The following is a 24,251-nucleotide window of genomic DNA, read 5'->3' as shown; positions in this document are numbered from 1 at the left end:
AATATTTTTGACTAATTTCTATTAAATTAAGGGAAATATTAGGTGAAAATTAAAGGATTTTGTAAGAATTTGGAGTTTTTCCCAACAGTTTAACATTAAAAATGACAGCAATTATTGTTGAGTTTCAATTATACAATGATCCATGTTTTCTCTGTCATTTTTATTTCTCCTGCGGGCCAAATTGGGTGCTCCAAAGGGCCGGATTTGGCCCCCGGGCCATGAGTTTGACACAAGTGGCATATAGCTTCACACGCATGTTTATATATTAATATTTACAAACAATTTGTCTTTGTAAACGCGTGGTCAGAGAGATGGGAATGTCAATTTATGCACAAATATGATGAAATATGACAGACTTCACATTATGATCATGTAAATATCTCACATTTAAACCATATTTATCATTGAAAAATGGGTTAATACACACACAGACACACACAGACCTGCAGAGAAACACACGCAGACAGACCTGCACACACACACACACACACACACACACACACACACAGACCTGCAGAGACACACACGCAGACAGACCTGCACACACACACACACACACACACACACACACACACACACACACACACACACAGACAGACCTGCAGACACACACACACACACACACACACACACACACACACACACACACACACACACACACACACACACACACACACACACACACACAGACAGACCTGCAGACACACACGCACACACACACACACACACACAGACAGACCTGCAGAGACACACACACACACACACACACACACACACACACACACACACACACACACACACACAGACAGACCTGCAGAGACACACACACACACACACACACACAGACAGACCTGCAGAGACACACGCACACACACACACACACAAGCGCACACACACACACACCCCACACACACACAGACCTGCAGAAACACACACACACACACGCACACACACACACACACACAGACCTGCAGAGACACACACACACACACACACACACACACACACACACACACACACACACACACACACACACGCACACACACACACACACACACACACACACATACACACACAGACCCAGACTCAGTCTGTAGCCGTCCTCCTCCAGGTCGCGCTCCGCTGCTTTCTGCACAGACTAAAGTGTCTGTGGTTCTAAACGTGTCCACAAAGTGCGCGTGTCTTCATTCAAACTCGTGCCTCACTGTGTGCAGAAGTTTTACCTTCATCATCTTCATCATCGTCAGTCCTCAGAGCTCATCTCTGACCGGGTCTGACATCATCCTCCTCCTGGTCCTGTCCGGTCCGGTCCTCTGTCAGTCCCTGTACAGACACTGTGTCTGTCCCCCCTCCCTCAGAGGAGGAGAACTTCCTCCGTCATCCTGGACTTTAAAGGGAGCGCGTGCACGCAGCAGAAGTTCTATCAGATCCTCCAGGACTCAGAAGGTCCAGGTCCAGGTCCAGGTCCAGGTCCAGGTCCAGGACACATTCACATTGGCAGCCTGTTTTCACGAGCCTGTGACGTCAGTGCAGATGTGCTCTCTCTCTCTCTTTCTCTCTCTCTCAGCTGAGAGTGCGCATGTCTGTCCTGGAACAACTCAACCACCACCCGAACCTCAGAGACCTTCCTTCACATCTGGAGCTCTGAGGGTTCCACTAGGCTCAGTCCTGGTCCTGGAGGACCTCAGTCCTGCTTCTTTCACATGTTTGTTCTCTTCAGATCCAGAAGTATCTCAAACATGCAGAACTGCACTCTTTCAGGAACATCTGTTGACATTTCTCTGATTAAACAAGCCCTGTGTGATCTCTACTAATATGACATATTATATAATAGGGTTGAGTTTTAAAAAAAAATGGATATAAATTGATTTTCCACTGCATGATCTGATATAAAAGGACTTTTTTCTTTCCACTGTAGATGACGCATGTTTATGTGGAATTGTTGGGTTTTGTCTTAATAATTTGATATTTTAATAAGTGCTATGAGATGACTATTGTTGTAATCAACGCTATGTAAATAAAGTTGAATTGAATTGAAAATCAATTGAAGCGTTGTGTAAATGAAACTCAACAATATTTACAGTGACTCACAGTTTTCCTGGTGCTTATATCACTAGATTACAGTCATGTTTAATGTTAAACTGTTGAAAAAAACTCTAAATTCTTTCAAAATCCGTCCATTTTCCTCAAATTATGACATAACATTATAGAAATTGGTCACAAATGTAGGAAATTTAAAGTTATGATCTTTTTAAGACTGATATATGTCACACTTTGCTTGAAAATTGTCGATTTCTTACATATTTTGTATTTTATGGATACGTAATAGTGCAAACTATGGCACAATAATGTTGAAATGACTTGTTTTCCAGCATAAAATCTGTGGAACACTTGACATCAAACTGCTCCATATTTGGCTCCTGAAATAAAATGAATTTGACACCTCTGTGTAAACGATGGATAAATGATGAGCTCACAATTTAATATACAATATGATATATAAGATGATATTAGATATATGTATTCAATCAGATTAAATTCACATGTGATGAAATGAGTTGATATGTAAAAATACAATATTTTAAAAGATGTAAACAATGCTATAACTTGATGCTATGATATGATACATGAGTGTGTGAGAGCCTAATCACAGCCTGTATCACTCCGCCTGGTCTATCTTTAGTGCGTGATGAACCTAAACTAGTGCTTTTATGCTGAGGTGCAGCTCCAGCTTCTCATTATGTTATTACAGCAGCTCATTGATCATTGGCTGGGACACAGCGCCACCACGTGGTCCACAGGTTTATCACACACCGAATAGAAGATAGAATTAATAATAATTAAGATATTTTATGACAGCGTGGGATGATTAATAAAATATGTGTGGGCTATGACAATCTTTTTCTATTTTAACCATCGAGGATAGAGAAAATATACAACTGAAGGAAATAAAGTGGCCTAAATATTTATTTTTAACTATTTAACCTTTAGTTAGTAGTAGTCTCATCACTTTGAAATATTTGTCCTATAATTAATTTTCACTTGAATTAAAATTTTCTGCCTTTTTAACTTAATTTTTGATGCTTTCCTGACTTCAGATTGGTTTAATCTGGTTTAAAACAAGCAGCTTAGCTTTAGATTTCAGATAATAATTTAAGTTATAAAGCAACTTAGTTTATTTATTTGATTATTTAATCATTTCCTTACTTTTTAAATTACTTATTATCTGTTTGTTAATTGTAAAATAGTTCAAATGATTTGTATTTATTAATTTCTAAATTTAGCATAGCCACAACAATTTGGTGTTTTGCTTTTTTCATCATTCTTTGTTTTCAAAAATCTAATTGGCATACTTTTTAATTACTACATTAATTCATAATAGATAATACAAATTAAAAATGATAAAAGAATGAAGAAATGTGACTCATTCTTGAGTGTAGTGTGTCCCTGTTCACTTTCCGTCCATCTTCGCGCTCACTCATGTTGCTAATGAACTGTAGCTAATTAAGGCTAATTGGCAGCTAACAGCTGCTCCTGCTGTTTTACTGACTTTAGTGCAGATTCATGACTCTTTCCTGTCTCCCTGTAACACAAACACTGAAACGAGCTCCTTTATGACTCTTTAATGACTCCCAGCCTTCATAAATAAGCAGGAGCTCCTGCTCTGTGCTTTAAACCCTGAATTTAAACCATTATTGTAATAAAATCACAAATCATTTACAATTTCAATTAATCAAGTGCCTGAGATGTATTATGTGTTGTGTAGTATGATCACCTTTTATTTGACCCTAAGGTGAAAAGAATACACAAATCATTTACTTTTGTAACATAAATTGTGCTTAAAATGTGTATTTTGGGTATAAGTTAAATAGGATGGACCGTCTTCCTTACTGGGAAAAAAAAAAAAATGGTTAAAAATATGCAAAAGTTGAAAAAAATCAAACGTACACATTGTCCTGACAATGTGACTCAGCAAAAGTAAAATACATTAGCTAGCATCAGTAATTAAGCTAACAGTCAGTGATGCTCGCTAAGGCCACACCTATGCTAATTAGCATTTGTTCTGATTCTTTAAAATGACTTTCAAAGGGGGCGTGGTTATGGCGCTGACCTAGATGCACGTATTTTTCTGAGCTCCTGGCGATATCTGATTAAACTCCTGTAAATTATGATTTTACACCACGGACAAGAATACCAAACTTCTGTGGCAATGTTGCAGTGTACACCTGCGATATTATGTCGCCTAAGAAGTTGAAGAACAAGTCTAAAAACAGTCCTTTCACGCGGGAGGAGGACGACGAGGTGGATGCTAACAGCCGAGCTAGCTCAACAGGTGAGGCTAGCCCCAGGCCTCAGTCAGAAGATGGATGTTATTCAGAAGCTCGACGTGATCAGAAACGACTTTTCCAGAAGAACAGAAGAGCACATCAGCAGTGTCGGAGACACAGTTAATTCAGGGAAGAGCAAAAAACGAATGCGCCAGTTAAACAAGTGGCTGTCATCACAGACAAGCTTGACGACCTTGTAAACCGGTCCTAACGATCCAGTCTATGACTGGTTAATGTACCCGAGAGAGTGAAAAACAACGACGCGTTCGTTTTCCTCGAGAAATGGCTACCGGAGGCTCTGGGTCCCGCTACTTTCCCGTCTTCACCCATCATTGAGAGAACACAGGCCGGACACAGCAAGCCCAGTAGGCCCCCTACACCGAGGGTTCTCATCGTGAAGTTGTTCAACTTCCCAGATTAATGCGAGCAGCCAGGGCCAAAATGTAATTATTGTGCGGTGGACAAGACGTGATGTTTTTCCCGGACATTTATCTGGAGCTTCATCGACGAGAAGGTGCTTTAACTGTGTAAAACAACAGTTGAGAGAGAGCGCTGAATATCCGCTTAAGGTGACGATTGATGGACAAACTAAGGAGTTTGTCTTCATCAGATGCTGAGAAGTTTGTCCAAACACTTCAACGCGGACCCATGTAAGTTTTATCACTCGCTATTATTCACACATGCTTGAAAGGTAACGTTTTGATTTCATATTTATTTACTGTTGCTGTTTTTTGTTTTTGTCAAGGTTATTATTACTTTGAATGCTTAGTCTGGTTTAACAGCTCTCTTGGTTATGGAAGCATATCTTTAGAGTAATTCCATTTAAAATGGATTAACAGTAGTTATTTTTCATTTTCAGAATATAGCTACATTTTTTAACTCGTAAATAAAATGAATAACAAATAATCAAAACTGCATTTTCATTTTCTTCTTCAGGGTTGCTCATTTTGTAACTTAATTAAAATGATCAAGGAAAGCACATTATAAAGTTTTAATTTTCAAAAGATAGCCCAGCAAGTAGGTACCAAAATTCAATTTCAATTGGAAAATTTGAAAATGCATTAGCAGAAAGGCTAATGCTGAAGGTATTGCTGCATTATTTGACTCATAACTCAGATTGGTAATAAATAATAAAATTGCATTTTCATTTTATTCTTTAACACTGCTCATTTTGTGACACAACTAAAAAAAAGCAAAGAGGTCATTGCATTTTTGTTTTCATGCCCCACCCCCCTGACGTCACTCTGCTGCACCGACTGGGATTGCGAAGTCAAATTGATATGTTACACTTTTCACGGGGGGTGGGGCATGAAAATTTAAAGACCTCTTTGCTTTCTTTAGTTGTCACAAAATGAGCAGTGTTGAAGAAGAAAATGAAAATGCAATTTTGATTATTTATTACCAATGTGATTTATGAGACAAATAACGCAGCTACGACCTTCAGCATTAGCCTTTCTGCTAATGCATTTTAATTTTCAAATTTTTCATTTCAGATTGAATTTTCCTACCTATTTACTGGGCCATCTTTTGAAAATTAAAACTTAAATGTAATTTCCTTTATCATTTTAATTAAGTTACAAAATGAGCAACCTTGAAGAAGAAAATGCAGTTTGGATTATTTGTTATTCATTTTATTTATGAGTTAAAAATGCAGCTATATTCTGAAAATGAAAAAACATTTCTGTTAATCCATTTTAAATTGAATTATGGTACAGATATGCTTCCAAACTTGGTTACGTTGTATCAGAGTGCATTTAGACATGGACACTGGTGGAGTGCAAAAAAACAAAAAATGTCCAAAGTGTGGGACCATTTTATGCTTCGCAAGGCGGAGAACGTAGTCCAGTGTAGATACTGTAAGATGGATCTAGCCTTCCATAAAAGTACTGCCACGATGCTGCAGCACATGAAAAGAAAACATCCTCACATGAACGCCACTTCTGCAAGCGAACTCGGAGCCTCTACAAAGTAATGCATTTTAGCCTGTTTTATGAGTTAATAGTGATGAGGCATAAGTAACAAGAGGGCAAAATCTCACTCGCATAACTTTCCTCTTAACCTCTCCCACTCGTGTGGCGCTACAGAAAGACATACTGTACACACACACATCTCACAACACGCCCTCACCACACGTAAGTTATTTACAATAGTTGTTTACAAACACAAAAGTGTAGTTTATCCGATTACTCGATTAATCAATGAAAAAATCAACAGAATACTTGATTACAAAAATATTCAATAGTTGCAGCACTACATAATTCTGATTTAATAAATTTCATAGGTGAACACATAGACGTCTACTTTTCTTCATACACAAATCAAACATGCAGCCAATAGATAGGAAGCCTTTAAAGCATATATTAGAGGGCAAATGATTAGGTTCACTAGTTCCAAATCGACCAAATTTAAACAGAATTCATGATTTAGACTTCAAAATTAGGGAAATAGAGAAAGTATCTATTCTGGATAATTCAAATCAAACAAAACAAGAGCTACTCGCTCTTAAAGCAGAATATGAAGAGCTTTCCACTCACAAAAATGAAGACAGTCTAATGAGACTGAAGCAAACTTTTTTATGATCAGTGTAAAAAGCTGAGTAAACTACTGGCCTGGCTAATTAAAAAGCTTGATTGAAATGAAATTAATATTTTTGTGTCATACTATAAAACTCTTTACAATTCACGTAATTCAACGTCCCACTAAATCTGGAAAACCAAAACAATTTTCTAGATGAATTAAACATTCCCTGTATTTCTGAGGATAAAATAGCTGAATTAGATAAGGAGCTAGATTTGGATGATGTTTTTAATGCTATTACTAACATGAAAGGTGCTAAGGCATCAGGTCCCGATGGCCTACCGATAGACATTTATAAAATATAATATAAAATATAAAGACAAATTAATAAGCCTATTGTTAGATGTATATGTGAAGTTATTTAAGACTGGATCGCTTTCTTCTTCTTTACAAAGTGTCCTTATCACTCTTATCTTGAAGCCAGGTAAATTGCCAACTGAACGTGGTTCTCACAGACCCATATTACTGTTGAATTCAGATGCAAAGATTTTGACCAAAGCTCTAGCTTTAAGACTTCAGAGGGTCCTACCAGCCATTATACATTTGGACCAAAATGGCTTTGTTCAAAATCGTCAGGTGTTCCACAATGTGAGAAGAGTTATCAATATAGTACATGCTTGTGAAGGGTCTCCTGACACTACCATCTTTTAACTCGATACGGAGAAGGCTTCCGATCATGTTGAGTAGCCCTATCTGCTCGGGGTACTAAAACGTTTTGGCTTTGGTGGTTATTTTTGTAGATGGGTTAAAATTACATTTGCTTGTTCCTCTTCTGTGGTAGCTACAAATAACCGTGTAGTACAACCATTCTAGCTATCGCGAGGTACAAGACGAGGCTCACCAATTTCACCTTTACCTTTTATATGAGCTTTGGAACCATTGGTAATAGCAATGAAATGAATCGCATCCTTCAATTCATGGTATCAGGACAAGTGACCTGGATCATTATACACCAATGTATGCAGATGATACCATTATTTTTTTATCACGTCTTGTAGAGTCGATACCTTCACTCTTATAGTTGATTAACCAATTTGGTAACTTTTCTGGTTTCAAAGTCAACAAAGTCTTCCATCTTGTTTCTGAATGAAAATGAGAGGAGGTGGCCAGCAGTATCCCACCCATTTGTGAATGGCACAGAAGGATTCAATTACTTGGGCATCAAAATAACCCCAACGATCAGCGATCTTAGCACCACAAACTACGATTCCATGTTAACAAAATTGTCTGAGGATATCGCAAGGTGGATGACATTGTCTCTATCTATAGTGGGAAGAAAAGGTATAAAGATGACTATACTACCTACATTTTTACATGTTTTCCAGTCAATTCCATTAGCTGCACCTCCTTAATTTTTTCCTAAAGTCAGAAAACATTTGTCAAATTTGATTTGGATCAACAGGAAGCCAAGTCTTTCTCTTTTGTATTTGCCTTATGACGGGAGGATAACAGTTGCCTAATCTGCAGTGGTACTTCTGGGCAGCCCAGTTAAGAGCCACTATGTTTTCATTTCTGAATGCTATCTTTTTGCCCTGGTTAGAAATGGTAAAGTTATCCACAAATGGTTTGGCACTGAACAGCTTTTTATACTCTGCACTAAGGGTGCAACGATTAGTCGACAAAAATCGATTTCAGAATTAGTCACCAACAATATATATATTTGTCAACAATTGTCGGTTACATCATCACCTTTTTTTTTTTTTTTTTTTAAAGCTGTGGACTGAGTTGAACATTGTTTTTCATGAGGAGTGGCTCATCTCACCTTATATGACATGAGACAACAGACTTCATTGTCTTTGCAAATAAGAAATGAAACTTTGTTGGTGACAGTCAGTTAGCAGCATTTAAATAAGTAAGAATATGAGTTTTTTCTTGACTGCCTGTGTCGGATTACCTCAGTTGTTAGAACGTTAGACTGAAGATCTAAAGGTTTGGTTGATGCAGCTGTGACATTATTTTTTGAAAATTGTTGTGCTGATGACTTAGCAAAAGGATAATACATTAGCTCGCATCAGTGACCAAGCTAACGGTCACTGATGCTAGCCCAGGCAGCACCTATGCTATCTAGCCAGTGTGTTGCATTAGCATTTCTTCTGACTCTAAAAATTACTTACAACATGCTAATTTCACTATTTGTTTTGTGCCTTTTATTATTTATTTATTTTCTCCACATTTTTCTTTGACTTCCTGTGCCAGAATAGCTCATTTGGGAGAGCGTTAGACTGAAGATCTATATCGAAGCCATTAGCGTATATCTTTAATTTATTCTTTAAAACAGGTACTTTTCCTGAACAAATTAAAGTAGCTGAAGTTATTCCCATCCATAAAAGTAAGGAAAAGAACAAATTCACAAATTATAGACCAAGATTAATTCTACCACAATTTTCTAAAATCCTAGAAAAGCTTAACACCAAAAGATTAGATGTTTTTTAGACAAAAATGATGCTAAATGCTTTCTCATGTGGATCTTGTTGGGTTTTTTCTTTTTTATTATGAATTTTATATTTTGATAAGCACATTGAGATGACTTTGTTGTAATTGCTTTATACAAATAAAGTTGATTTGAATTGAATTAACACTTGTCAGCAGAAACATATGAAATTGTCATTGGTGGTCTCCATTTGCAACGTGCCTACCCAACCCTAGTGGTCATGGCACGTCACTGCTCAGGATAAATTGAAAGCTGCATAGAATCTTTGGGCAGTAATGCTCCTTGCCTTGGTTGCCAACCGCCGTAAAACTACACAGAAGAAGAAGAATCTACAGGAGTGACTGCACAAAGGGCTTTTAAAAACCACTAAAGTGGGTCTAATATCCTAAAACACCCCGTAAATATTGACCTGCAGGTGAGCAACGTTTGTAACTAAGGTGTGTGTGTGTGTTTCAGAATTAAATTTGCATTAGGAATTGAGTGTTTACAAGGTCAGTTTAAAGAGGATTTACCTTTTATTCTGAATTAAAGAGGAATTAAAGCTCCCATATAAACCATCCATGAAAAAGCTACTTAACATCTCACTTTTCTATAGCGAGACTTACTTCCTGCATGCACTGCACTAGTTATAAATCTTAGTAGACCAAACGTCAGGATTTCACATCTTGTCTGGGCGGATTTAACAAATTCATAAAAATGCCGGGTTTCCCAGAGATCTTTAAATCTTGGGGAACACGTTGATTTAAAGGAAAAAAAAACACCTAACTCCGCTAATATCTTCTTTCTCTGAAATGTTCTACCAGTTTCTGAAAGCTAAGGAGTTTTTTATGTGGTTCATTACAGTAATTTTATTCAAACGTGACGGAATCATTAAAGATGACGTGAGAGAGAGAAAAAGGACCAAAGTCATTTAGTGTATTTTTGGATTCATTTCATGTGTTTTTGGAGGCATTCTGAGTAATTTTCGTGGTGTTTTTTTTTTGGCTGTAATTTCTGGATTGATTTTGTGTATTTTTGGTGTCATTTTGTGTATTTTCTGTTATGTTTGGCGGTTAAGTTTCTCCATGAGATGTTTACTGTATGCAAGGGAACCGTACCAAGATTTATTACCAGCAATAAACGTGGGAGGTGAAAGTAACTAGTAACTTTTACTTTGAGTACTATTTAATTGAGCTACTTTTTTTAGTTGTACTTGAATATTTTATGTATGACTTACTTGTCGTTGTACTTGAGTACAATTTCAATCAACAGTACTTCTACTTGAGTAGTATATATCAATACTCTTTACACCCCTGGTTATTGATCTAATCATCGTAATAAAAGGAATCTTGAAACGATATCTCATCTCTAAAGTGATTTAAAAGTGGACTCGCTCCAATATGCTCCAGAGGCTCATGGGTAATGTGATAAAGTATGTGACGTCTGACTCACTTCTGAACCTACTAAACTCCTGCTTTATCTCTTCACTCACCTTTCACCATCAAAGCTCCAGGTAAGGCTCACGCTCCTCAGATTTTCTATTTCCACAGAAGAGTTTTACTGCCAAACAGAATAAAATCCTGTTTATTGATCCAGAGGAACGTTTGGATCTCGATCATGGCCGTGACAAACCAACCAGGAAGCTTCCAACCTTCCGACTTTCAGACGGGGATATATGACTGCTGTGATGACTGTGGGACCTGTGAGTTCCTCTACTTATTCTTCTATATTTAACATTAAATTTGTTTCTTTGTTTCTGAAGCTGAGCTTTTAAAAACTATCAACCATCAGATCAAATAACCTTTGATCTGATGGAAAACACAACCTCCTGATCACTATATGATCCTCACGAGTCTCCGTAAAGCATTTATTTTTATTCATCTGTTAAATATTCACCTTTATGGATTCAATGTTAAAGTTGTTTTCATAGTATTTGTTAGGGATGTTCCATCTTCTCTCACCTAACCAATACTGATTTACAAAACTAACTTTAGCTCACATCAATGTTTCCAGTCTGTCATTATCATTATCACATTGTAATCGTAGGAGTTATTATTTTTCTTCCGCAACTCCTTTGTCATGGAACTCCTCCTAGGCTATTAATGCAGCACCGTTATTTCAAATGTTTTTTTTCAATTTCTAAATGCCCCCACTAGTTTGTTTCTGCAGCTTTGTGTGTGTGTGCGTGTGCGTGTGCGTGTGCGTGTGCGTGTGCGGGTGTGGGTGTGGCTACAGTTTCAGTTTGGCCCGCGCAGCAGAAGAGAGATTGGAACTAATCACCGATTGGAAAACAATAACCAGGAACAAATATTTGCTTTCTGGTAAAGACAGTTGCTCTAACAACTGTTAAATGATAAACTGATGATATTACAGCCTGTACATGCAGTACGAGGATGCATTTACTCCGCCCCCGGGTCTTAGTGCCTGCCGTCCGGTGAAGCCTGTTCCGTGTGTGTTTAATAAATTTATGTGTGTCTGTGTGAAATTCCGCATGTTTATGCTTCCATCCATCCACTCTTTTCATTATATCCATGTCTTTTAAGGCTGGAGTCAGGGCTGCCGCCATCTTGGATTATGTCATCACCAGTAATTTTTGCCATTTTTCAATTGCCAATTACGTATTCGTTTTACGAATACAGGTCTTGCCTATTTTTATACGTTTTCAATTATCGACAGAAAACTCATTATTGATCTGTGACATTGTTGATAAGTGCTTGCAGCTGTTTTGTGGCATTATTTTGTGGAACCTACTTTGTATTTATGAGCTTCCTTCAACATTTTCTCATGAAAATATTTATGTGCTCGAGTCACAATCTTCCATGATTGCGTAAAAACATTTAACACTAATGGTGTTTGTAAACATCTTGTATAGACTCACTTTTCATTCTTTATTCTAATAGTTTGGTTGGTATATATTTGGTAAAAATGTATGATGCACTGAGGATTTTTGGCTGAAACAAGATATGACGATGGTGTGATGAGCGTGTGTGGCCGTATATATATTTAAACACATCTGAGCACTGAAGCGTTTTCTAAGCAAAGGTTTGCACTCAAGTGTTATTTATGTTTCTGTGACATATCAACGGATGCACAGCGTGTCAACACACTGACTCTACACCATGACAAGTGGCGGAGCATCGGAAACATGAATTGAGCTTTAGTCAGCGCATTTTTCACAGAGATCCTCTGATTTTTATCATGACTGGATTTGGTCTCGTTATAAACATCATTACTGGGATTAAAGCAGCGCAAACAACAAATGATCCACTGTAATGAAGCAGAGAAGCTGCTCTTCATCAACCACTTTAATACACTTTGTGTTTTGATGAGAGAATATATTTAATTTGACTCTGTTTCAGCAGCTCAGTCACTTATAGGCCTGTACATTATTATTTATTCTATGACATAAAGATTTGATGTCGTGTTTTATTATATATTGTGCATTGTTGGAATGTCAGTGTTACAGAAAATAAATATTTTAATATATTTTTAATTGATTTACTCTTTGAAGCATTAATATTACTTTATACAATTACAATGCTTTAATAGTGAGTTTATAAATTTGATTCTACTAATAATTGGCACAATTTTTTGGGGGGTTTCCACCTTGGTTTTATCATTTTCAGTTTCGAGAAAGAATTTTCCTTCGTAAAAATTCAGTAATTGTGATGTTTCCCAGGGTATTTTTACATGATTTATAAATGATATGTATAAATAAATATTGCTTGTCCTCAGGCTGTTACGGCATGTGCTGCTACGTGTGCTTGGGTTGCTCCATCGCATCCGACCTGGACGAGTGCTGCCTGTGTGGCCTGAGCTGGCCGATCCGCAGCGTCTACAGAACCAGATACAACATCAACGTACGACCAATGAGGACGCTAAAAACACTCTAACATCTACTCTACAATTATTGTCTATGACTGTTGTTATCCTTAAACTTTATTATAGTTATTCTTCTTCCGTCTTACTCCTACTACCGATTTCAACAAGTTTGGTCTCATACTACACTCTGCAATTTATTACTTTTCAACTTTTTAAAATATTTAACTTGTTTATTTCAGCTGTTCAGCCATTCTTCAACTGATTTAACCTTTAACATGTTCAGCTGTCTGTTCACTTTGAGCTAAAAGCTTCAAACCATTTCAACTTTTTTTAATTGATTTGAACCTTTTTTTTTTTTAACATTATTTCCAATATTAAGCTATTGCTAGGTTAAATACTATTGCTAGGCAATTGCTAATCGTAATGCTAGGCCAATGTTAGGTTAATGTTTGGCTAATGTTAGGATCATGCTAACATTAAGTTAATGCTAATGTTAACGCTAGGCTAATGATAAGCTATTGCTAGGTTAGTGCTAATGCTAGGCAAATGCTAAGCTTAATGCTAGGTCAATGTTAGGTTAATGTTTGGCTAATGTTAAGATAATGCTAACATTAAGTTAATGTTAACGCTAGGCTAATGATAGGCTATTGCTTGGTTAATACTATTGCTAGGTTAATGTTAATGCTATGCAAATGCTAATCCTAATGTTACGTTAATGCTAGGTTAATGTTAAAACTAGGCTAATGCTAATGTTAGGCTATTTCTATGATATAGGCTAATGCTAGGCTAATGTTAACGTTAGGGTAATGCTATGATAACGTTAATACTAGGCTAATATTAATGCTAGGTTAATGATTATGTTAGGTTAATGTTAATGCTAGGCTCATAATAGGCTAATACTAGTCTAATATTAACACTAGGTCAATGCTAATGCTAGGTTATTGTTAATGTTAACGCTAGGTTAATGTTAATGTTAGGTTAATGCTAGGCTAATGCTACCGCTAGATTAACACTAGGCTAACGTTAATGCTCGGCTAACTTACATTAATGCTTACGCTGGGCTAATGCTAATGCTAAGCTAATACAGTGACCAGCACCTGCTTCCTCATTCGCATTTTGTTCAGGAAATGCAAATATTCTAGTTAGTTTTTATTTTTACTTTCACACATTTTTTAGCGTGGTTCAGTTCCAGAGAACGTTTGAACACCAGATACTGTTTTCTTGTGCAGGGATCCATGTGTTCTGATGCCATCATAGGAATGTGCTGCCCTCTCTGTCTCACCTGCCAACTGAAGAGAGACATCGACCGCCGCAAGGAGCAAGGCATCTTCTGAGCAGGTGGGTGTGGTCATGTGACTCTGATTTACTGAGACGCCAAAAACGCCAGCGCTAAATTATGTGCGTACGCTAATAGATTACACGTGGTACTTGTTAGTTACAGAGCTACTGGTTTTTGATGTTCTTTAACTCAGATCATATAGTGTGTAAATGACTCAGCAGTAAAAAACAAAAAGAGGAACAGAATGAAGGTAAATCAAGTAAGTGACTATCAACCATTTATTTCACCTTGGTCCCTTCAGGCAATACTCAGGGAAAATTGTGTTTGCCCCAAACGAAGCAGACTTTACAGGACAAACAAATCCTATTGTGGTTAAAAGTGTCCAAGATTTACTGTGTAAACACACCCCGAGGTTGCCTGCACTAAAGTAGTGACGGACGTCCCATTCAAACCAAAGTGGGAAAATAGAACAAATAACAATTAGCTTATGAGAAATGTTTCCATTATGTTGTACTCAGCAGAAAAGCTGCATTCTCTGCCTACGTTGCCATCTGTGAGTAAAGCTGTGACAGCTAACGCTGTCATTTCATTTCAACAAAAGACCCTCGCACTTCGGTCTTAAGAAATTCTGAAATTTTTACCAAATGTTCCTTAATAATTCAATAATCACACTGTTCATTTTTAGTTTGATCTGATGAATCCTTTTGGAGATATGGACAATTTGTAGTAATAAGCTCCACCTACTCTCTCAGAATATAGAAAAAGATCTGCTATACATCCTATCTCACTAAATTGTTCATATCTCAAAAAGTGTTCACAAGATCAAACTAAAAATTTAGAGTAATTGATTAGTCATAAAACAATTGGTAAAAATTTCAGGATTTTTTGAGACATAAGTGCGAGGGTCATTTGTTGACCGCCCTCTATGGGTCGAAACCAAGTTATAACAATTTAATTCGTCATTGGCTGATGATGGTGTTTTGTGATGTATTGGTGTCACTGTTAGCTCCGCCCCCTCCTATAAAAACTACCACTTGTGGGCTCTACGATCTGTGTGAGTAGGTTGGACTGAGAAAATAGTGAATAATGAGTAGCTAGTTAGCATAGATTGTTCTTTGGAGATTTTATAGTATAGAGTGGGCATGTTCTAACAGCTCCAGAAGACACGCCCATAATCAAGGTATTTTTTTTATTTCCACACCAAACCTTAGGGTTAAGTTCATCTTCTCTTCATCTTATTCACCGTGGAGCAATAATATATTTATGGTGTTATTGGTGCTTTAAAGATGTTATCACAATCCCACTGTTCTAACAAACCGTGTTTTTCTGCTTCCAGATGCTGTAGTGACTAAAGGAGAAGTTATAAATCGGTTGGGGTGCAGTATAAATCAGTCTGATAAGGATATGTTATCAATAAAAACATTTTTACTGCTTTAATCAAATCGGATGAACCGTTTCAACCCGTATTGGTTTGTCGCTGATTAACATTAATTAGCCATTCTGAATCACTCAGTGAAAACTGAGAGTGAAACTCATGAAAGGATTTACCACAATAAAAGGTGATTAATACAAGAACAAGGCTGCATTTGTTATGTTCAGTGTGAATTTAATCCAAACATACATAAATCAAACGTAACGGTGAGGATTCATCAATAGACATTCTGTACGTGTCAGATCTTTGACCTTGTGTTCATTCCAAATGACAACGCCCCTTTATTAACATTTACAGCTCTCCTGTGACGTTGAAGTGATAGTCTGATGGTGTGAAGAGGGTGGAGTTTATTGGGTCATCTGGGTCTCCATGGCCTGAGCGGCCCACTCTGGGGCCGCCGATCGGATCTTTTCTAACAGGTTGTTGACTTGGAAACACAGAGACTGGATCTGTTTGTCCCAGGTGGGCAGAGGCTCCCGCGCTGCAGGAAGAGAAGAAGAAGAAACACAAACAGTTAAACTATATAATATTAAGATTAAATCTGTTAGATATAATCCCACCTTCCACGCAACAAAGTCATTTTGATTGGATACTTTCCAAAAAAACAAAAGATTGGGTCTTGTGTAAACATATGAGTTTTTTTTTTTTTTTAGTTAAAGTATCAATATATTTTAATATAAGTTCTTCCTGAAAAACCTTGTCTGAATAAATCATACCTTAACATATATTTTAATACAGTTTTTGATAAATGTCGTCAAAGATTTTTAGTCAACAAAATTAAAACTGCTGTAAAATACTGAGATTGAGATTTTTGGTGAGATTTGACGTCCAGCCGTTTGCTAACGTTAGTCTCACCCACTTTGGTTCGTGTCATGTAGATATTTCCATTTCAGAAGAAGAACTCTGTCATATCGCTCTAGAGTTTGCATGAGAAATGACATTTGTCTCTGTTTAGCCGTTAATGACCAATTGTGTGTAAAGTTTAAATATTTTCCCAAAACATGCATGTGATTACAATAAATACTTTTGTAATGATGTGCTGCTTAAAGTGATTCTCCACTGTTTTCACAATCTAAGATCTTTGAAATGTCCTTAGTAGTAGATTTATGTTGAACAAAACACGTTATTATGCACCATATTCATTTAATTGAACTACTTTACAGTTTTAGATCCTGTCTTCCTCCATTAAAATCATGTGATTGATGATGTCACACGGCCCCACTGCCTGTAAACATCCCATTTTTTTTCTATTGGAGTGAAACATTCAGCAGCTTTTTGAAGCAAAATAACTTGTGCTGCTTTTGGCTCCTCTAAAAAACCATGAAAAGTTAAAGATGCCAATCTAAACCTATTTCATATACAGAAGGAGGTTAAAAACAGAAAATCTGTGACTGCAGGCGACAACACGCTCTCCAAAGGGACCTTTATTCTCCCTTAAACATTGCGCTGACACGCTCTGGTGGCTGGAGTTAGAGAGTAAATCACAGACTCAGTTAAAGGTACACAAACCCTGAGGATAGCAGTGCTTTTGGGTGAAAGTTCTTCAACAGTCTGTGATTAGTGGAATGTTTACAGGTAGTGGGGCTGTGTGACATCATCAATCACTTGATTTCAAGATAGAGGAACACAGGCTCTAAAACTGTAACGTAGTCCCATTAAATGAATATGGTGCATAATGTGTTTTTTTAGACATAGATCTACTAATAAGGACATTTAAGATCCCTTTAAGAGCCAATCCTGTATCTTTCCTGGTGAATGCTCATGTTAAACAGCCGTCTTTGCTTTCAAAGATGTTTCTAATCTAAGGCTGATTGTTTATCTAAAGAACAAAAACGTTGTGCGATGCGTCAGAGGTGGAGACTCACTTTCAAAGTGCACGATCCCGTCAATCTGGTCGATGAATCCGTTCATTCGTCCTTCAGTGATCATCTGTGAGGCGATCTTTTCTGCCTGGGGACACAAATGCGTTGGTTATTTCCTGTGATGCGTTCAATGACCACGTCTCAGTATCGTGTCAAACCTTCGCTGGAGGAATTTCCAGTAACGCTCCCAATTCCTCGAATGTGATGTTGTTGTAGAGTTTACTGGCAGAGAGGAGGTTGTGTTCAATGACCGCTCGGTCCAGAATGCTGGAGCCTGTGACAGTCAAAACAGTGACTAGGTCTGCTGCAGTGCATGCTGGGAGTATGGGGAGAGATTTGTTTCAAAACTATTCACAAATACATCCATGATTTTCAAGTGTTTTTCAGATTTTCACTTTTTTTTCACGTGTTTTTTTTTTTTTTAGATTTTCACATTTTTCTGCTTGTGGATTGCGTAAAGTGTGTTTGTGGATCGGCCGGTGTGTGCATTTAGGTTTAAAACAAACTTAGTGCCGATTCACACACCATCCACTAGGGGGCATTACTGAAGGCTCTGATGAAAATTAATTCCATTTTACAAAAACAGATAATATTCACTGGTATTCACTGCAGTGTCACCACAATCACTGCAGCCTTCACTTGCTTTCTGCTGATCATAGTACAACTTGGTTTGACCAACAAAAAAAAAAAATCTGAATTTGTATGGATTTCGTTTACGTTTGTCGAGGGCTGGGCAATTTTGTCAAAAAAAAAAATCTCAGAATTTTTAAACAAAATTTTTTTTTCCAATGTACTTAAAAATGACTGCAGACATCAGATATGTTGTAAAAAAGTGCAACTTTTTTGCTATGATTGTCCTCAAGAGTTAAAATGTATAGAACAATATTAAAATAAAAAGTAAATGACGCTCTGTCATTTAACTATTTCAAGCTTTAACTCAGGTGTAAGAAAATGAGCAACAGCTACTTCACAGTAGCTTAAATTTTCTGATTAAGAAACCAGATAACTACATATTTTATAACATAACAATTATAGAAAAATATACTCTTCCCTTAGCATCTCAGCATAGTGTGAATAAAACCTTAAACATGCTTGTGGCACACTCATAGCTACTCAAAGGGTAAACACATGTAAACAAAGAGGGGGTGGGCTCACATTGCGCTACGGTAACCCACAAGGATGGAACGCGAAAAAGTCTGAAAAAACTGGTGGGGAAAAAAAAAATGTAATTAAAAATGTAATTAATTTTTTTTTAAACTGCAAAATAAAAACGTTTTTATCTACAAATTTGATTAATTGATTTTTTGCCCAGCCATACGTTTGTCTCAAAAGTAAATGCACACGCTGGCCGATCCACAAACACACTTTACAAAATCAACAATCACAAGATTTACACATGATAGTTAATGATAAATACACACATTATAAAACACGTGAAAACTGTGAATCTATTTGTGAATATTAGACTAATCTCTCATATGGGATCACAGCGAGCTGGGCTCTGTATTCACCATCTGCCGTGGTGGCTTTCTGATGAGGCATCAGCATGGCAGCGAACTCCTGCAGCTGGTTCCCACGGATGATGCGGTCCAGGTACATCTTCTCCAGGATTCCGTAGGCCGCCAGCTGCTGGCAGCGCTCGTCTTTGAACAGCGTCGCTAACATACGAGAGCGCTGCTGACCTGGAAACAAAGGAGACGAGTTTTTTAACACCTCTCCGTGTGTGTGTGTGTGTGTGTGAGAGACCTGCGGAGGCCAGGATGGTGCAGTTCAGAGCGTGTTTCAGAGCCTCCAGACGCTCACTCTCGTGTACGATGGACTTGTAGGAAAGCTCGTTGTATCTTTGAGCCGCTTCGATGAACTTCCTCCTGAAGTCCAGGACACGAGCGTAACACACCTGAGCAGAGGAAGACACAGTGAAACACTGGAGGTGTGCTGCGGTATCAGAACACAGGATCACATTTTATAAAACAAAAGAATATCTGGTGTTTGAAGTCCTTGGACAGGAAGGAGGACGTTGTGTATGTGTGTACTCAGTTTAAGTTGCTGTTGAGTCTTCATCAACGATATTAAAAAAACTACTCAAATTAAAGATTGGGACGTAATGATGCACTTTAAATTGTTTTAATTTGATTTTTGATAGATCATATTTTGGAGAAAAAAAACAGATTAGTGTAAATACAGATTATTTTATATAAACTAATATTTTCTTCTTATAACCTTCTGACAAACTGAACACTGAAACCAAAATAAAGTGCACATTTCTTCCTTTATCACCAAACATGAAATAAAAATGTAAAAAAAAGTTTGCTCATGTACCTGGCTTGGAATTTACATATTTTTGTTCTGGTACAGTAGGTGTGTGTGTGTGTGTGTAGCTGGGTGCCAATGGTTTAGGTTTAATTGTGATTTAGCGTACTGCCCTGAGAACTTACACAGCCCAGCTACGCCAAGAACATAAATATCTTTCCCTCTGAAAATTCTACCAATGTGTTAGAACAGTTTACTGCAGAACAACTCATTTTGACAGCTCAAAAAAGACGTAAAAACTGAACATAAACGTTTAATGGCATCGCAGCGTTCCTCCACGACGTAACTGTTATTCACAAAGAGAGCTACGCAAGACCCGCGGCTGTCAATCATTGTCATATATGACGTAAAATCCCGTTTTTCAACCTCAAAAAAACTTATTTAAAACAAACTTCACAGAAAAATGAGCACTTGAACATAATGTAGGGTGATAATAACTAATGATCACAGCAGAGTTTAGGTTTGGAAAAAATGAAGTGACAAGTATTTTAACTTTACAGTTTGACCCACATCCCATTTGATATCATTGAGGAGGCGGGGTTTATGACCTATACTGCAGCCAATCAGCAGGGGGAGCTCTAAAAATAAACGCTTCAGTCTCTGAGAGTTTGTCCTGTTCATTCTTTTTGCTGTTTATGGTTCTGTAGCATGTGATGATGGTTGGATGTACCTTATAGTGATGATGGTTGGATGTACCTTATAGTGGTGATGGTTGGATGTACCTTATAGTGAATCTGCAGCTGTTCGTTGGATGACTCGTTCTGCAGCAGTGAGGCTCTGTTGATGTAGGCCTCGGCCTGTACGGGGTCGTCGTCCTCCAGGTAGAGTCTTGCTATCTTCAGGTACGTGTCTAACTTATAGTCCACGTTGTACTGCCTGCGTTAGGAGATAAAAACGTTCTTTAAGGTTCAGTCTTAAAAAAGTAAAACCTTTGAATCTTTAACTCACTTCTGTCCCGTTTCTAAAGGAATCCCCACTAGAACCTGGGCAGCGTTCCTCCAGTCGCCCTCCTTCTCATAGATGGTTGCTAAGTGCTGTCGGATGGAGGCCACCTGAGGATGGATGGATGGATGGATGGATGAGTGATGTAGGTCTGTGTGTAAACATGTGTTGGACTCACCTGCTCCTCAAAGGAGATGACCCTGGGCTGGATCTTCTCCAGAGTAAAGTGATACACGGCCTTGGCGGTGGCGTCGGGCAGGCTGGGCAGATGTGTGCAGAAGTCTGTGAGCAGCTGTCTGGAGATGACCAGACTGACATTCTCATTGACCACTGCAGGGGACACAGACCGCCACAGTAAGAGCCCACCATAACGCATCAACAGTGTTAACTAATCAACATTACCACCACTGAATTTTTTTATTAAAAAACATTTAATTGTGCTAACATTAGCATAGCACGTAAACTCCTGGTCACTATGTGTCAGTGAACGCACCATCAGACCTTGTTAAACTACCACTCCTCAATGACTTTTACCTGGAAGTTGATTACACTTTATTTTCATAAAGCATACTAAAACACTTATATGTGATTACTTAATTTTTAAAGAATTTAAGAACAGAATCAGTTGTAGAAGCAAAAGTTAAATTGTTTTGAAAAATGTAATTTGACAGTTTGATATAAACATACCATTTGTTTTTGCCTTTACTTGTTCTCACAAGTTTAAAAAAATGAAATAAATTGTAATTCATACCATTTTTGTAATTTGTAATTATGGATATTGTTTAGTATTGGGATATATTGTATCGTCTGATTCATGACAACGCACAGCTCTAAAAAATGCAGAATTTATTTAGTTGTTTTTTTTAAACCAGGCCCCAAATGTTTTAGTAAAATATCACATTTACACTCTATTTTACCCCAGAAAACAGGTGACTGAATGTCTAGCATGTGTAGAAAACAGAAGAAAATATCAGATTCCGCTCAATCTCGTTCAAAATCTAACACTACGTAATCACAGAAGAAGCCAATAATAAAAAAAACTAATTTGACAGAGGAAATGCACTATAATAAGTAGTTAATAACCGCTGACAATGAAACATTCCTTAATTTATTAATCATCCTAATCAGAAAATTTGACCTGATAGCATTGGTCACTGCTCAGGCTGCGCTAGCATGTGCAAAGCTAACGTAAACAATTACACTCCAATGGCTCATTTTATCCTAGTTTATCCATTTAAAGATTTAAATTTCACAGGAAGAATTTCTATTGTGTGTATAACGTCATCACCCAGCCCTAGGGGGATTTTTATGTGTTGTGCAACTCTTTTTGTCAGATAAATGTTGATATCAGAGATATGCACAGAAATAAATGTAAACTTTATAATAAATTCACTCTCTAAGAATTGCATAAACGCGCTTCTTAAATGTGTTTTAAAAGCCAAAGTAGTAAAAAAAAAATCATAGTTCTGTTATTATCAAAAGAAGTTTAAAATAATTAATACGTCATACTTGCTTCAACAAACGCCTTCAGGGATTCCAGCTGATCTGCGTCTGTGAACTGAACGGCCTTTTCCAGAATCTGTCGATATCTGTCAAATAAAAGATAAAGTTAGAAAATGCAACACTGCCACCATGAGACTAGATAATAATAAGATATCTGATGTGGAATTTAAATGTAGCGTTGGGTTGAACAGAACTCAATAAATGGATAGAAGTGTGATTTTGTGGTCACTTTGTTTTTTCCCTTATCATTTTATACATTCCTCTTCTTCTTGTGTTTTTGGAGTAATTTGGTGTCTTTTTGTAGAAAACCTTTTTATTTTTTCATAAAGTATGTTTCTTGATGTCATTTTTTTATTGTAGTTTTGTGTTCTTTGTTGCCATTTTGCATGTGGAATATGATTAAATATAGTCATTATTCAGAGCTTTGCCATTTAATTTACACTTGAATACAATTTAATGCTCCATATTTCATTTTGTTTTAATTTTTTTTAACTGTAATTAATGCATTTAATTCTTATTCATTGAACAGCCTATTATTTAATTATGTACGTTTTCTTTCTTTAGTGTTTTTTTTTCTTATATTTCTCGGTCTTTGTTAAAAAATAAAATAAATATTTCTCCCCTAGGATCAATAAAGTACTTCTGATTCTGATGTTTGAGATTATATATATATATATATATGTCATGTCAATAATTGATGTATTCCTAAGTTATTACTAGCAAACATTAGTAAAGAATGAATAAAACTACAGCTGTCCTAATGTAGTTAAATAAATCTTAAATAATAATATTAAGTCGCATGATTTACCTTTTCTAGAGCTCTTATTGTGTTTAAAATAGCGCAGCGCTATCGCTTGAAAGCTGTGGTAGCTATGCTAACGTTAGCTTAGCTTTGCTCCTGCACATCTTATCTAACCATTAACGCTGTATTTAAACAGATTTAACAGTCCGTGCTAAGCTCTACGTACTTAGCAGCGAGGTCTTTGTGGGACCCGCTAGAGTTCATGAGCTGGGCTAGCTCCTGTCGCACTTCGTTCGCCATCGTCGCTGCTCCGGTTCCCGGTGTGTGTGCGTGTGCGTGCCCCGTTGCGTGCGCGCTCCGGCGGACTGACGTACAGTGACGTCAACTATACAAGCGCGTGCACTGTCACTACCGAATCCTTTCACGGAGCGGTCCTTTCAGATCCTTTCAGCGCATGCGCTTAACGCGTCTACATCCGGTCGGCTTATTTTACCAACTGGAAACCCTGCTGTTTAAAAACAATTAGAAATGTATGTTTTGAGTGAATTTTGATTTATTTTTGTTTTATTTTTATCTTATTTTCTGTTTGGTTTTTGATAGTCAATCTTGTGTACTGTATTGTGTTTTATTTTGTTTTTTTAATAAACAATTAAAAACACCACAAAATAGTCACATATTTAAATGTGTACTATTAAAATATTTAACAAACGTCGTATGATCGGTTGACATTCAAATGTCACATCCCAGCAGCTCTATCGTAAAGAATATGAGTGAAGGAAGTGACGTGACAAACAATACAATTATATTGTACAAACGTGACATTGTATTGTACAAACAATATAATTATATTGTACGAATAATGTAATTATAATGTACAAACATGATATTGTTAAAACACATAATGTTGTACAAACGTAATGTTATATTGTACAAACAATATTATTGTATTGTACTAACGGGATATATTGTACAAATAATATAATTATATTGTACAAATAACAAACATATTTTTCAAATGTGATATTGTTAGAATAATATAACAAT

General features: G+C 37.0%; 3 protein-coding genes across 8 annotated transcripts in view; 1 reads left to right on the top strand and 2 right to left on the bottom strand.

Annotated features, from left to right (window-relative positions):
• The window catches only part of adamts6 (ADAM metallopeptidase with thrombospondin type 1 motif, 6), a 76,953-nt gene extending 75,260 nt beyond the window's left edge, over positions 1 to 1,693 (bottom strand). For all 3 annotated transcript variants that reach the window (XR_003675268.1, XM_028463309.1, XM_028463310.1), the window contains exon 1: positions 1,224 to 1,693. The gene's annotated coding sequence lies outside the window, so the exon portion shown is untranslated. The remainder of the gene's footprint in view (positions 1 to 1,223) is intronic.
• Positions 1,694 to 10,690: 8,997 nt separating this feature from the next.
• On the top strand, positions 10,691 to 15,994 carry plac8.2 (placenta associated 8, tandem duplicate 2). 2 transcript variants are annotated; one of them, XM_028463363.1, is made up of 5 exons: positions 10,691 to 10,828; positions 10,912 to 11,017; positions 13,051 to 13,175; positions 14,367 to 14,475; positions 15,753 to 15,994. In XM_028463363.1, the coding sequence occupies exons 2-4, from the start codon at positions 10,933 to 10,935 to the stop codon at positions 14,469 to 14,471; spliced, it is 315 nt and encodes a 104-aa protein (XP_028319164.1). In that variant the 5' UTR covers positions 10,691 to 10,828; positions 10,912 to 10,932; the 3' UTR covers positions 14,472 to 14,475; positions 15,753 to 15,994. The 2 variants fall into 2 exon arrangements, with proteins under 2 accessions (XP_028319164.1, XP_028319163.1); XM_028463362.1 differs by lacking the exon at positions 10,691 to 10,828 and having other exon boundaries at positions 10,890 to 11,017.
• Positions 15,995 to 16,001: 7 nt separating this feature from the next.
• Positions 16,002 to 23,589, bottom strand: cops4 (COP9 constitutive photomorphogenic homolog subunit 4 (Arabidopsis)). Of its 3 annotated transcripts, none has more exons than XM_028463334.1 (10): positions 23,434 to 23,589; positions 22,472 to 22,551; positions 21,141 to 21,292; positions 20,969 to 21,072; positions 20,743 to 20,896; positions 19,457 to 19,607; positions 19,222 to 19,392; positions 17,869 to 18,026; positions 17,714 to 17,798; positions 16,002 to 16,329 (listed from the first exon to the last, which is right to left on the bottom strand). In XM_028463334.1, exons 1-10 carry the CDS (start codon positions 23,505 to 23,507, stop codon positions 16,196 to 16,198), a joined length of 1,263 nt encoding a protein of 420 aa, XP_028319135.1. In that variant the 5' UTR covers positions 23,508 to 23,589; the 3' UTR covers positions 16,002 to 16,195. The 3 variants fall into 3 exon arrangements, with proteins under 3 accessions (XP_028319135.1, XP_028319136.1, XP_028319137.1); XM_028463335.1 differs by having other exon boundaries at positions 16,170 to 16,329; positions 17,869 to 17,984; XM_028463336.1 differs by having other exon boundaries at positions 16,170 to 16,329; positions 22,476 to 22,551; positions 23,434 to 23,464.
• Positions 23,590 to 24,251: the final 662 nt, after the last annotated feature.

Source organism: Gouania willdenowi, chromosome 12 (assembly GCF_900634775.1).
Source record: "Gouania willdenowi chromosome 12, fGouWil2.1, whole genome shotgun sequence".
NCBI lineage: Eukaryota > Metazoa > Chordata > Actinopteri > Blenniiformes > Gobiesocidae > Gouania > Gouania willdenowi.
The sequence above is the reverse complement of the archived record's forward strand: the minus strand, read 5'-3'. Positions and strand labels throughout refer to the sequence as shown.